Below are 14,954 nucleotides of genomic sequence, written 5' to 3'. Positions count from 1 at the left end.
CACAGTACAACACAGAACATATCCCTTGAAGTTTCAACAGCTCAACACAAATTCTGCCACCACAGTTGGAAGGGTGTTTTTTTTGTAGTTTTACTTTTGTTTTTCCTTTCCCCGTTTTGTATCACAAAGTATAATGATTTTATATTATAGTCCAGTTTGTGGCGGTAATGAGGCATATTGGATGCCAACCGCCGTTAAACTCCAAAGAAAAAGAAGAAGAATCAGAAATTTCCGGAAGAAACGTCATTTCCTGGTCTTGCAACTGACGTGTCTAAAACAGTGTTAGTGGAGGTAGCTAGACTTGGGAGGAAATTTTTCATCAGATACTGTATATCTGATTAGATTTCCTTCTGGAGGCGAAGCCACTTAAAATATTCTTCCGATCAGTTATTTATAGCGTTTTTCCCCCTTCCGTTTAACGTTTTTGTTAGTTTGTTTTCTTTACGTTGGTATATTATCTCGTGTACGTGGTGTCAAGATGCTGGATTTCTTCACCATCTTTAGTAAGGGGGGCATAGTGTTGTGGTGTTTTCAGGGAACCGGTGTTACAGAATCCTTCACCGGGCCTGTCAACGCGCTGATCCGCTCCGTGATCCTTCAGGTGAGAAATACTTAAATCAAGTGACAGCTGTCATGTTTCTGTGCAGCCTAGCGGTGTGTATGTATGGTTGTTTTTCAGCATGCGCCAGAGCGTCGCCACTTCATCAACAAACTGGTTTGCTAATTTAGCTACGTAGCTTTCGTAGATACACCTATCATGTAAATTCTTCTTCGTCTAAACTAAATAGGATGTATATATTGGTAAAGCTAGCGCACTTGTTAGCTTGCTAATGCTACGATTGCGCTAGCTAGTATATGGTTGCGTAATACAGACATGGGGGATTTGGGAACTGGGGACGCGCACAGGTTGTTATTTTGCCAGCCACATCACAATATCACAGCCTAGTGGGATTATCACAAAATGCAAGACTATTACCACGTTGCTAGCTAGATATCAAGTAACAAAAATATAAACTCAACAATTTCCAAGATTTTACTGAGTTAATTCATATAAGGAAATAAGTACATTTAAATCAATTCATTAGGCCCTAATCTATGGATTTCATGTGACTAGGAATACATATACATAAAAAAAAAGGGGTAAGGTAGGTGGTCTGGATCAGAAAACATCAGGATCTCGTCATGGTATCTTTGTGCATTCAATTTACCATTGATAAAATGCAATTGTGTTCGTAGTTTACGCCAGCCCATACCATAACCTCACCGCCATCATAGAGCACTTTGTTCACAACGTTGACATCAACAAACCGGTTGCCCACGCGTGGTCTGCGGTTGTGAGGCTGGTTGGAAGTACTGCCAAATTCTGTAAAATGACAGAGGTGGTTTATGGTAGAGAAATTAACATTCAGTTCTCTGCCAACAGCTCTGGAGGGCATTCATGCAGTTAGCATGCCAATTGTATGCTCCCTCAAAATTTGAAACATCTATGGTGTTGTCTTGTGTGACACAACTGCACATTTTTAAAGTGGCCTTTCATTGTCCCCAGCATAAGGTGTACCTGTGTAATGATCAAACTGTTTAATTAGCTTCTTGATATGCCAAACCTGTCAGGTGGATGAATTATCTTGGAAATTGATAAATGCTCACTAACAGGGATGTAAACACATTTTGCCAAACATTTTAGAGAAATAAGGTTTTTGTTCATATGGAACATTTCTGGGATATTTTATTTAAGCTCATGAAACATCGGACCAACACTTTACATGTTTATTTTTGTTCAGTGTAGAACATGTGTTCAAGAGAAATGTTTTCATTTCAGTGATAACCTCTGATCGGTGTTACAGTATTAATGTTAATGGTTCTCTTATTTTGTTTCAGGAACGCAGTGGCAACAATTCCTATTCTCATGATGCCTTGAGTCTTAAGTACAAACTCGATAATGAGTTTGAGCTGGTTTTTGTGGTAAGTTTCACAGAGAACTGCAGTGTATTATAACATTTACTATTTCCTGAAGGAACATACCATACGAACATACAGAAGTGTTTTCTTCTCATGCAGTCTATGGACTCCAAACTGACCATGCTTCTCTTTTTTGTGTAGGTGGGTTTTCAAAAAATCCTGACGCTGACGTATGTTGACAAGTTCATAGATGACGTACAGCTCCACTTCAGGGATCGCTATAAGAATGAGCTGGAGCAAAAAGGGGCCCTTGCGCTGTTGAACAGCCATTTTGCGTTTGAGGATGACTTCAAAATGCTTCTTCGGTAAGCAGTGTCATATCTTAGGGCTGATACTGGTGCATAAAGAGAAGATTCTGCTTTCAGACTAATTTGCTGAATCTCACACACACAACCAGCTGTTGAGTTGCCAACTCACAGGTCTACAAGGACCTGAAGGCTACTTGTACAAAATAGAATTTCACTATAGTTCAAGTTAAATGCTAAGTGCTTTGACTCTAATGTTACTGTCCTGTTGTGCTCTAGTGAGGCGGAGGAGAGCAGCAAAGCTCGAGGTCCCACCTCCATGAGAAGCTTCAATGCTTCCCTGAAATCCCAGAAAACTGTGAAGTCCATGATCGAGACGAAAGGAGGGGATAAGGGCAAGGAACAGGGTGGCAAGAAGAATAAGAATGCCAAAAAAGAGGGTAAGGGTTTGACATGATTATTATGAAGATGTTGGAATACAAGCACTTTGTCATGGTTACACTATTTCTGTTTGAAACCGGTCCATTTTATTCTTCATGTTTTAATTTCATGGGGACCAGAGAAGGCTGCTGAGGGGAGGACGGCTCATAATAATTTGCTGAAATGGAGCGACTGGAATGGCATCAGACACATAGAAATCACGTATTTGATGTATTTGATACTATTCCGCTCTAGCCATTACCACGAGCCCATTCTCCCCAATTAAGGTGCCACCAACCTCCTGTGATGGGGACATTGATAATGTTTTGTGTGGATGGGGTTAGTTTCTGATGTTTTCCCCCCTAGCTCCTGCTGCTGAGCCTGTGAAAGGGGAAAAAGCTAAGGCTCCGACCAGTGCCCAGAAGACAGAAGAGAACGGTAACCAAGGCTTGACCCAGGAGGAGATCATTCAGAAGAAGAGAGAGGAGTTTATCCGCAAGCGCATGGGGGCACCTGTGGAGAAGCCCAGGTGAGTGGGGTTGGGAGGGACCCAATGTGGTTAAAGTTCTAATTTGGAATGTTGCTGACAGTTGCTTCAGTACTGGAAGTCACATTGTCTCTTGCCTTCCAGTAAGTCCCCCAAGCCTGTGAAGGAGAAACCCAAGGGGAAAGAGAAGCGGGTGTGGACCTTGGGTGGCAGCAGCACCAAAGAACTGGACTACAGCCAGAGCAATGGCAATGGAGCTCATGCTGCTGGAGACCAAGGCTTGGACGCTCAAGCTGACCCGGTATGTGCCTGTTGGGTTTGAGAGCAGCAGAGCTAATATAGCCTGGTTGTACCAGACTGAATGCTGCGCTCACATTATTTAAAAGTGCAGTGAAATAATGGTGAGCGCAGCGGTCTGTCTGGTTTAACCAGACTAGAGCTAATAGCCTTCAGGGATGCTCTGTTGGTACCTTGATAAATAAGGCCCATGTGGTGTAGAAGTGCTTAGTTTATAGGAATTGCACATCTTAATAAAGTCTTGTCTTGTTTTCCAGGGGATGCAGCTGAGCTCGATGAAGGGTGACTTGCTCGCCGTGGATTACGAGTCCAGCGAGGGAGAGGAGGAGGAGGAGGAGGAAGAAGATGCTGTGGAGAGGGTGGTAGTTGCTGACACTAGCAAGAAAATGTGAGACCCTTTGATTATTTAATGTGTCAGATAATAGGAAGCATGGCTGAGGAATGGAAGATGATATGAATGTGATGTTGTGCCCTGTTGCTCCTGTCTAAGTGTCCTTTTTAAAATGTTCCTCAGCCCCAAAAAGGGTGCTTTTGGAGGGATGTTTGGGATGCTGAAGGGCCTGGTGGGTTCTAAGAGTCTGAGCCAGGAGGACATGGAGCCAGTTCTGGACAAGATGAGGGACCACCTCATCGGTATGGACTCCTCTGTTCCACACTACAGTATCAGTTTCTTAACACATACACTCCCCTTAATATTTATTTGGACAGTGAAGCTAAAATGTTTAATTTTGCTCTATACTCCAGCATTTTGGATTTGAGATCAAATGTTTCATATGAGGTGACCTTACAGAATGTCACCTTTTTATTTGAGGGTATTTCATATCTGTTTTTACTTTTTAGAAATGAAAGCCTTATGTATCTAGTCCCCTCCATTTGAAGGTTGTAAGTATTTGGACAAATTAACTTGTGGGGTGGTCAAACGTTTAGTATTGGTCCCATATTCCTTGCATGCAATGACTACATCAATCTTGTGACTCTACAATGTTGTTGTAAATATTTGAAATTTGTAATGATTGTTTCAGATTGATGTGCCCAATAGAAATTAGTGGTACATAATGTATTGTCTTTGGAGTCGCTTATTGTAAATAAGAATATATGTTCCTGAACACTTCTACATTAATCTGGATAATCCTGAATGAATTGAGAATAATGATTGAGGAAGTTAGAGGCATAAATAATCATACCCCCCCCCCCCCCCCCCCCCCAAAAAAAACAATGTTAACCTCCCTTGTTATTGGTAATAGTGAGAGGTTAGTATGCCTTGGGTGTATGATCTTTGTGCATCTAACTTCCTCACTCATTATTAATGAAAGATTATCCGTAATCATGGTAGCATGTACTTCAAATGGAGGGGACTAGATACATAAAGTACTTTAATTTCTAAACAGTAAAACAGATGCGTATGAAAATCCCCTCAAATACAAGGTGACATTCTGTACTGTCGCCTTATATGAAACATTTAATCTGAAATCCAAAATGCTGGAGTATAGAGACAACAGTTTTAGCTTCACTGTCAAAATAAATATGTACGGGAGTGTAATTAACTGTTCAACAGATTTGTATATGTCCTAGATCACCTGAGGGGAAAAGCTTCACATTTGACTTGTATTCATAGAATTTTCTCATCTATTTTTTTATTTTATTTTAATTAATTTTTTCAGCTAAGAATGTAGCAGCTGAAATTGCCTCCCAACTCTGTGACTCTGTAGCCAAGAAACTGGAGGGCAAAGTCATGGGCACCTTCACCAGTGAGTACAACTGTCTTCCACATAGCTACTGAGTAGAATAAGTCCACAATAGAATGAGTTCACCTGTGGAGAGATTGAAGTGAACTCGATAGACTTCACTCCCCTAAAGAGATGAAGATGCTGCACAACAGTTCAGAGTACCCCTCTTGCTCTGATAAAGCCCCCCCCCCCCCCTCTTGTAATAGCTGTTGCCTCAACTGTAAAGGGGGCCCTGCAGGACTCCCTGGTCCAGATCCTGCAGCCTAAGCGGCGTGTGGACATCCTGAGAGACGTCCTGGAGGCTCGTAGCCAGCGCAGGCCCTTCGTCATCACCTTCTGTGGGGTCAACGGGGTCGGAAAGTCCACCAACCTGGCCAAGGTGAGATCCACCATGGTGTCAGTATTTTTATATTTTTTCCCTTCTGTAAATCCGTCATATTGAAAACATTGGTATTGTTGAGGATTTCAAACCTGGGTTGTATCCATTTAACCAAACCAGGTCCTGGTTGGACCTTTCCAGGCTGTCTAGATACATAGGCCACCGAATACCTGGGAAGCCCCCATTCAGACCACAGAAAAACCAGCAGGGAAATTATTTTTTATTTGCTGAAACCCTACATCCTCTGTCTGTGTGCAGATCTCTTTCTGGCTAATCGAGAATGGTTTCACCGTGCTGATAGCAGCCTGTGACACATTCCGTGCGGGGGCCGTGGAGCAGCTGCGTACCCACCAGCGCCGCCTTAACTCCCTGCACCCCCCTCAGGACCACGGGGGACGACCCATAGTGCAGCTTTATGAGAAGGGCTACGGGAAGGACGCCGCTGGCATCGCCATGGAGGCTATCGCCTATGGTAACCATACCATTCCCCAGCTTGCCATTCATAGACTAGGTCATCCTAGCCCTATAGTATGCCATAGCTCTGTCTGTCCTCAAATAAATGTATGGTGATCTGTAGGAGGGGTTCACGAATGCTTCTTATTGTCTCGCATATTAACTGAGAATATGGACCAAGTCAGATGTTCATTCAACCAAGTGAAGAAATCCTTTGTCTCTCTGTCCAGCCCGTAACCAGGCCTTTGATGTGGTGCTGGTGGACACTGCTGGGCGGATGCAGGACAACACCCCCCTGATGACGGCTCTGGCCAAGCTGATAGCTGTCAACATGCCTGACCTGGTGCTGTTTGTGGGGGAAGCTCTAGTGGGCAACGAGGCTGTGGACCAGCTGGTGAGTCCTTATACAACAGTGGTCACCAACCGGACGATCTCCAAGGCATTTCTAGTCGATCTCCAAACATTTATGTAAAAAACCCAACGATAAAGCCTTGTTCCTATTTTTTTATTAGTCTCGGGCTGTTGGTGGTAGGTGCTGCCAAGTGCACTATGCTACCGCTGGCCAATCCGATTGCTCAGATAACCGAGTCTGCAGTAACGTAGCAGGCATAAAAGAAAGCTACAGCAAAATTGATACTGTGAGATTTTAAAATGTTCTTCCTATTTCCACTCAGCGCTACAACAAGCAGTGCAGCAGTAATGAATGAGTAGGAAAGTATATCTATAGGCTTGCGTTGTTATTATTAGCGGTTTGGGTCTTTTTTTCATATCAAGGAATATTTCACTTTCTCTGTTCATAGGAGTAAGAACATGAATTTGTGCATGAGGCAGAAATAATGCGGTGCGACTCGAGTTTCGCCATCAGCTGGAAGACGGTGTCCTTTTTTGGTCAGTGGAGGAAAGGGAGAGTGGAGGGATATTGAGAGACGGACCCTCAGTCTGCTGCTCTCTCCCTCTGTTGAGACTGACCATCAGATGCAGGCACTATCAGCCCAGTAAAATAAAAAGGAAATTATTTAAATGTATGCTCACTCAGCTGTGCCTCACAAGTAATACCTCAAATTTTGAAATATATATATTTTTAAATGTCCCAAACAACAACAATGCATTGGCAGGTAAATTCAAGCAAATCCAGTATGCGGTGAAAATGTTTTGGGCCTATCGCTCACTGCACAAACCTCATTGCTACAGTACTGTTTTTAATTGGTTAATGTTGCGTAAGCTTACATTTTTTAAAGTCATGTTAATAAAAAAATCAGAGCGTTAGATCTCGGCGTGCATTTTGATTCAGAAAGTGATCTGACTCAAAGGTTTGTGACCACTGTCATATAACATCCTACTGTTTAATATGCCTCTGAAACTCTGATCCCTAGAAGGTAAAAAACAGACCAGCTGTCAAAGAATTCCGGATGCGTTTTAGATACTCTTGAGTTTATTTTGGATTATGCTATAGCTTCAGGGTTTTTTCTGGTTGAAAATGGGGCCGCCATCTTGGCGGTGTAGAAACTTTTTTTTACATTTCTAAGACAATTTCCTGCAATTCTACAAATTTCTCCATTCAGCTGAGAGAACTTTGCTCTTTTAAAGCTAGTTTCTTGAAATTGTATGCATTTTGCCAAGGCTAATTCTGTGTTATTTTGCTAAAACAATAACAAAAACGTAATCATGCTAAATTAATTGTTTTTGGAGTTGTCAATTCTCCCTGACTGTCTAGCTTTTATTTGGACTATTGTTAACTCTCAAAGATTATATTATAAAATAATACATAGGTCCATTATCTTTCCACATACTTTGTTTTTTTTGTCATTTAAGTTTACACTGAAAGCGTTAATGCATCCAAAATCTATATTTTTTTTTACACCGTTTGGAGTTAAGCGACCCGAAGAAAATGCTTAGGCAGCCCGCCCAAAGATTACAATGGTAGAAAAATCCCTGAGCTTTAGCTGTATTTACTACAACCCTTTTTCCATAAAGCAGGTTTTTAGAAATGTTAGTGAATTTATTACAAGTAAAATACCTTATTTACATAAGTATTCAGACCCTATGTTATGAGACTCAAAATTGAGCTCAGGTGCATCCTGTTTCCATTGATCATCCTTGAGGTGTTTCTACAGGTGGAGTCCACCTGTGGTAAATTCAATTGATTGGACATGATTTGGAAAGACCTATACCTGTCTATATAAGGTCCCACAGTTGACAGTGCAAAATTCTCAAGATGGCGCCGACAGAGTTCTTAGGAAACTATGCAGAATTTTTACAAAATTAAATGTATTATTTCATAAATTATTACCCCAGGAAATCTTAAGTCTTATTCCATACAGCCGGAAATAACTATTGGATATAAGAGCGACGTCAACTTAGCAACATTACGACCAGGAATACGACTTTCCCGAAGTGGAACCTCTGTTTAGACCACCACCCTGGACAATGGATCTAATCCCAGAAGCCGACCCAATCCCAGAAGCCGGCTCCGTAGACGTGCACATCGCCCACCCCTCCCGAGTATACTACTCGCCATTGTCCAGTCTCTTGACAACAAGATAGACGAAATTCGAGCCAGGGTTGCCTTCCAGAGAGACAGAGGTTGTAACATTCTCTGTTTCACAGAAATATGGTTCTCTGGATATGTTTTTGGAATCGGTTCAGCCACCGGGCTTCTCCATGCATCACTACAACAGAGATTAAACACCTCTCCGGGAAGAGTAAGGGCGGCGGTGTATGCTTCATGATTTAACGACTCATGGTGTAATCATCACAACAACATACAGGAACTCAAGTCCTTCTGCTCACCCGACCTAGAATTCCCCACAAACTATAACTGACGAGAATTCTCATCAGTTAGTCACAGCTGTGTACATTCCCCCTCAAGCAGACCCCAAGATGGCCCTCAAGGAACTTCACTGGACTCTATGTAAACTGGAAACCATATGTCCTGAGGCTGCATTTATTGTAGGTGGGGATTTTAACAAAGCAAATTTGAGAAAAGGGCTACTTAAAGTCTATTAGTATATTGATTGCACTACACGCTGGGGGTAATACACTCGACCACTGCTACTCTACCTTCCGCAATGCATACAAAGCCCTCCCCCGCCCTCCCTTCGGAAAATTCGACCACGACGCCATCTTGCTCCTACCGTCTTATAGGCAGAAACTCAAACAGGATGTACCAGTGACTAGAACCTTTCAATGCTGGTCTGACCAATCAGAATCCACACTTTAAGATTGTTTTGATCACGAGGACTGGGATATGTTCCAGTCAGCCTCAGAGAATAACATTGACCTATACGCTGACTCTGTGAGTGAATTTATAAGGCCACCATTGTTGCTGTAGCCAAAAGGGCAAAGATAACTGAACCAAATGACTACCGCCCCATAACATTCACTTCTGTCATCATGAAGTGCTTTGAGAGACTAGTCAAGGATCATATCACCTCCACTTTACCGGCCACCCTTAGACCCACTTCAGTTTGAATACCGCCCTAACAGGAGCACAGGCGATGCCATCACATTGCACACTGCCCTATCCCATCTGGACAAGAGGAATACCTACAGTTGAAGTCAGAAGTTTACAAACACCTTAGCCAAGTACATTTAAACTCAGTTTTTCACAATTCCTGACATTTAATCCTAGTAAAAATTCCCTGTTTTAGGTCAGTTAGGATGACCACTTCATTTTAAGAATGTGAAATGTCAGAATAATAGTAGAGAGAATGAGTTATTTCAGCTTTTATTTCTTTCATCACATTCCCAGTGGGTCAGAAGTTTACATACACTCAATTAGTATTTGGTAGAAGTTTACATAATAATTGAGTGTATTTGGTAGCATTGCCTTTAAATTGTTTAACTTGGGTCAAACGTTTCGGGTAGCCTTCCACAAGCTTCCCACAATAAGTTGGGTGAATTTTGGCCCATTCCTCCTGACAGAGCTGGTGTACCCGAGTCAGGTTTGTAGGCCTCCTTGCTCACACACGCTTTTTCAGTTCTGCCCACACATTGTCTATGGGATTGAGGTCAGAGCTTTGTGATGGCCACTCCAGTACCTTGACTTTGTTGTCCTTAAGCCATTTTACCACACCTTTGGGAGTATGTTGGAAGACCCATTTAGCGATCAAGCTTTAACCTCCTGACTGATGTGTTGCTGTTGCTTCAATATATCCCCATCACTTTCATTCCTCATGATGCAACTTTTTTATGAAGTGCACCAATCCGTCCTGCAGCAAAGCACCCCCACAACATGATGCTGCCACCCCCGTGCTTCACGGTTGGGATGGTGCGCTTCGGCTTGCAAGCCTCCCCCTTTTTCCTCCAAACATAACGATGGTCATTATGGCCAAACAGTTCTATTTTTGTTTCATCAGACCAGAGGACATTTCTCCAAAAAGGCCCCTTATGCAGTTGCAAAGCGTAGTCTGGCTATTTTATGGCTGTTTTGGAGCAGTGGCTTCTTCCTTGCTGAGCGGCCTTTCAGGTTGTCGATATAGGGCTAGTTTTATTGTGGATATAGATACTTTTGTACCTGTTTCCTCCAGCATCTTCACATGGTCCTTTCCTGTTCTGGGATTGATTTGTACTTTTTCGCACCAAAGTATATTCATGTCTAGGAGACAGAACGCGTCTCCTTCCTGAGCGGTATGACGGCGGTGTGGTCCCATGGTGTTTATAGTTGCGTACTATTGTTTGTACAGATGAACATGGTACCTTCGGGAATTTGGAAATTGCTCCCAAGGATGAACCAGACTTGTGGAGGTCTACACATTTTTTTCTGAGGTCTTGGCTGATTTCTTTGGATTTTCCCATGATGTCAAGCAAATAGGCACTGAGTTTGAAGTAGGCCTTGAAATACATCCACAGGTACACCTCCAATTGACTCAAATGATGTCAATTAGCCTATCAGAAGCTTCTAAAGCCATGACATCATTTTCTGGAATTTTACAAGCTGTTTAAAGGCACAGTCAACTTAGTGTATGTAAACTTCTGACCCACTTGAATTGTGATACAATGAATTATACCGCCCTAGTGATATCTGTCTGTAAACAATTGTTGAAAAAATTTCCTAACCGACTTGCCAAAACTATAGTTTGTTAACATGAAATTTGGGGAGTAGTTAAACGTTTTACTGACTCCAACCTAAGTGTATGCAAACTTTCAACTGTATGTAAGAATGCTGTTCATTGACTACAGCTCAGCATTTAACACCATAGTACCCTCCAAGCTTATCATCAAGCTGGAGGCCCCGGGCCTCAACCCCGCCCTGTGCAATTGGGTCCTGGACTTTCTGACGGGCCGCCCCCAGGTGGTGAAGATTGGAAACATCCTCACCTCGCTGACCCTCAACTGGGTGCCCCACAAAGGTGTGTGCTCAGACCCCTCCTGTACTCCATGTTCTCCCATGACTGTGTGGCCATGCACGCCTCCAACTAAATCATCAAGTTTGCAGACGACACAACAGTAGTGGGCTTGATTACCAACAACGACAAGCCAGCCTACAGGTACAGTAAAAGGTGAGGGCACTCGGAGTGTGGTGTCAGGAAAACAACCTCTCACTCAACAAAACAAAGGAGTATCGTGGACTTCAGGAAACAGCAGAGGGAGCACCTCCCTATCCACATCAACGGGAAAGTAGTGGAGAAGGTGGGAAGTTAAGGTCCTTGGCGTACACATCAACCTGAAATGGTCCACCCACACAGACAACCTCAGGAGGCTGAAGAAAGTTGGTTTGTCACCCAAAACCCTAACTAACTTTTACAGATCCACAATCGAGAGCATCCTGTCAGGTTGTATCACAGCCTGGTGCGGCAACTGCTTCGCCCTCAACCGTATGGCTCTCCAGAGGATGGTGCGGTCTGCACAACGCAACACCGGATGCAAACTACCTGCCCTCCATGACACCTATAACACCCGATGTCACAGGAAGTCAAAAAAGATAATGAAAGACAACAACCACCAGAGCCACTGCCTCTTCACACTGCTAACATCCAGAAAGCGAGGTCAGTACAGGTGCATCAAAGCTGTCTCTATCTAAAGGCCATCAGACTGCTGAACAGCAATCACTAACTCCGAGAGGCTGCTGCCTACATGGAGACCCAGTCACTGGCCACTTTAACAAATGGATCACTAGTCACTTTGAACAATGCCACTTTAAATAATGTTTACACACTATTTTATACCATCTATTGCACCTTGCCTATGCTGCTCAGACATCGCTCATCCATATATGTACATATTCTCATTCTCCCCATTTTAGATTTGTGTATTAGGTAGTTGTTGGGGAAGTGTTAGATTACTAGTTAGATATTACTGCATTGTCAGAGCCAGAAGCACAAGCATTTCGCTACACTCACATTAACATCTGCTAACCATGTGTATGTGACCAATAAAATGTGATATGATTTGAAACTGAGCCATGAGGTCAAAGGAATTGTATCGAGGCAAAGATCTGGGGAAGGGTACCAAAACATTTCTGCAGCATTGAAGGTGCCCAAGAACACAGTGGTCACCATCATTCTTAAATGGAAGAAGTTTGGAACCACCAAGACTCTTCCTAGAGTTGGCCGCCCGGCCAAACTTAGCAATTGGGGGAGAAGGGCCTTGGTCAGGGAGATGACCAAGAACCCGATGGTCACTCTGACAGAGCTCCAGAGTTCCTCTGTGGAGATGGGAGTACCTCCAACTGGGGTGAAGGTTCACCTTCCAACAGGACAACGACCTTAAGCACACAGACAAGACAACGCAGGAGTGGCTTCAGGACAGGTCTTGAATGCCCCAGCCAGAGCCCAGCCTCTCTGGAAAGACCTGAAAATAGCTGTGCAGCGACGCTCCCCAGCCAGAGCCCAGCCTCTCTGGAAAGACCTGAAAATAGCTGTGCAGCGACGCTCCCCATCCAACCTAACAGAGCTTGAAAGGATCTGCAGAAAATTGGAGAAACTTCCAAAATACTGGTGTGCCAAGCTTGTAGCGTCATATTCAAGGCTGTAATTGCTGCCAAAGGTGCTTCAACAAAATAAAGGGTCTAAATACTTATGTAAATGTGATAACTTTTTTTGCCAAGATTTCTAAACCGGTTTGCTTTGTCAATATGGGGTATTATGTGTACATTAGTGAGAGAGAAAAAGCAATTTAATCTATTTGAGTAAGGCTGTAACGTAACAAAATATGGAAAAAGTCGGGGGGGGTCTGAATACTTACCGAATGCTCTGTAAATGGTATTTTAACTTGTCGTGCAGAGGGCACATTTAAGTAATTTAGCAGACACTTATCCAGTGCAACTTATCGGAGAAGTGGGGCACAATCGGCAGCTTTTTCACCTAGTCTGCTTGGGGATTCGAACCTGCGATCTTTCGGTTACTGGCCCAGTCCGCTTGACTGCTAGGCTACCTGCCGCCTTTAAAATATATATAGACTCTAACTGTTTTGTTGATTTGCATAGCTGTTTTATGTTGCACTCCACTGTATAATGAGTGCGATACTATACTTGCAGGTGAAATTTAACCAGGCGCTGGCTGATCACTCCATGTCTGATAAGCCTCGTCTCATCGACGGGATTGTTCTCACCAAGTTTGACACCATTGATGACAAGGTTCGTATGTCATTTGACTACAGTCACTTCAGAACAAGCTTATTTTTTCTATTTTTGGTGGACTGTTTTTATGGGCTAATAGTAAAGCCAAAAATCTATTACATTTTTCATAACTCTAAATCAATTGGCTAAATTATCCTTGGTATAACCATAATAAAATAATTCCATATAGTTTAGTAGAACCCTGCTCCCCCCCCGGCTTAGATTCTTATGGGTTAACAGAAGTCCCTGTAAACAATGTTTTTTATTGATAGGAAGTCCAAGCTTTTTAAATGCTGTTTGACATCCTTATCGGATTGTGTCAGAACAGAAGTCTGCATGGTTTTTGGTTGCAAAGCTGATGTCACTCCTCCCCTCAGGTTGGCGCTGCCATCTCAATGACCTACATCACCGGCCAGCCCATTGTGTTTGTGGGCACAGGGCAGACCTACAATGACCTGCGGAGCCTCAACGCCCGTGCTGTTGTGGGCGCCCTCATGAAGGCCTGAGTGGCTGCTGCCTGCATCCGTGTTCACCACTATCGTGACAAAGCCAACTAAACACAGCGCTTTGAGATGTCCGGTCCTGCTAACCCTGTCCTGTGGCTCACATCCTAACCCTCCACATAGCACCAAATGCAAAACACACAAGCTTCCTCCCAACTCCATCTGGGAAAGGGGTGGGTGTTGACTTTTAAGCAAGAGTCTCTTGCATTATCTGTAAACGGTTGGGCCAAATTCAGAAGTACCTCAATTTTGCTTTAAAGTGATGCAGTGAAGTTCAAGAGACACATTTCCTGACTTTTTATCTGATCAAATAGAGAGTATTTATTTGTCCTCACTCACAGGTTACTCATTGTCAAATTCACTTCCTGGCATTTGGTGTCTGTTTTCCCCCTTCACTTCAACGAGAACATGTCAGTTATGAAGGCTTGCTGGATGTGACACGTTTCAGCAGCCGCCCTGTTCCCGAGGAAAGCTTAGTGACCATAGTGCCTATCCTATCCGTTTCCCTGAAGCATCACCTACATGGGTGACCGTCTGTCTGCTGAGATCTGAAACTTCAACAAACCCAGTAACTACCTTCTGTTTCTAGCTCTGGATGGACTGCTATAACCCCCATCCCGATGCTCCCTTCTTCCTCTGCAATTGGAGACTTGAATGATCCTTCAGTTTGTGGTCGAGTTGAAAAAATAACTTAGACATTTTTTGGGGTTGTCCTCCAGGGTCTACAACTGGAGCACTAGGCCTTGACTTTAGCTTTTTCAATTTCTTCCCCTTTGTCATTTTGAAAACAAATACAAGTCTTACATTTTTCCAGTCCCTTTTAATTTGCAGTAGTGCAATGAGAATCAAGAGTTGTATAGATTTGTCATTTGAGAATGTAAACATTTCTAAATAAAGCTGCTATGATGGCATGGAACAACATACGT

General features: G+C 43.2%; 1 protein-coding gene across 1 annotated transcript; it reads left to right on the top strand.

Annotated features, from left to right (window-relative positions):
* The first annotated feature begins 238 nt into the window (after positions 1 to 238).
* srpra (SRP receptor subunit alpha) lies at positions 239 to 14,949 on the top strand. Its single transcript, XM_020508254.2, has 14 exons — positions 239 to 601; positions 1,879 to 1,962; positions 2,101 to 2,264; positions 2,484 to 2,644; positions 2,991 to 3,153; positions 3,256 to 3,412; positions 3,666 to 3,796; positions 3,923 to 4,041; positions 5,070 to 5,156; positions 5,342 to 5,514; positions 5,773 to 5,986; positions 6,198 to 6,361; positions 13,445 to 13,543; positions 13,903 to 14,949. The coding sequence occupies exons 1-14, from the start codon at positions 479 to 481 to the stop codon at positions 14,029 to 14,031; spliced, it is 1,968 nt and encodes a 655-aa protein (XP_020363843.1). The 5' UTR covers positions 239 to 478; the 3' UTR covers positions 14,032 to 14,949.
* The last annotated feature ends 5 nt before the right edge of the window (positions 14,950 to 14,954 follow it).

Source organism: Oncorhynchus kisutch, linkage group LG18 (genome assembly GCF_002021735.2).
Source record: "Oncorhynchus kisutch isolate 150728-3 linkage group LG18, Okis_V2, whole genome shotgun sequence".
Lineage (NCBI taxonomy): Eukaryota > Metazoa > Chordata > Actinopteri > Salmoniformes > Salmonidae > Oncorhynchus > Oncorhynchus kisutch.
The sequence above is the reverse complement of the archived record's forward strand: the minus strand, read 5'-3'. Positions and strand labels throughout refer to the sequence as shown.

What these genes read in the sequence shown, in the direction of transcription:
- srpra (XM_020508254.2), top strand. Translation starts at nt 479, where the DNA reads ATGCTGGATTTCTTCACCATCTTTAGTAAGGGGGGCATAGTGTTGTGG. An exon ending in AGTTTGAGCTGGTTTTTGTG is followed by an intron (nt 1,963 to 2,100) that starts GTAAGTTTCACA and finishes TTTTTTGTGTAG; the next exon opens with GTGGGTTTTCAAAAAATCCT. An exon ending in CATGGAGGCTATCGCCTATG is followed by an intron (nt 5,987 to 6,197) that starts GTAACCATACCA and finishes CTCTCTGTCCAG; the next exon opens with CCCGTAACCAGGCCTTTGAT.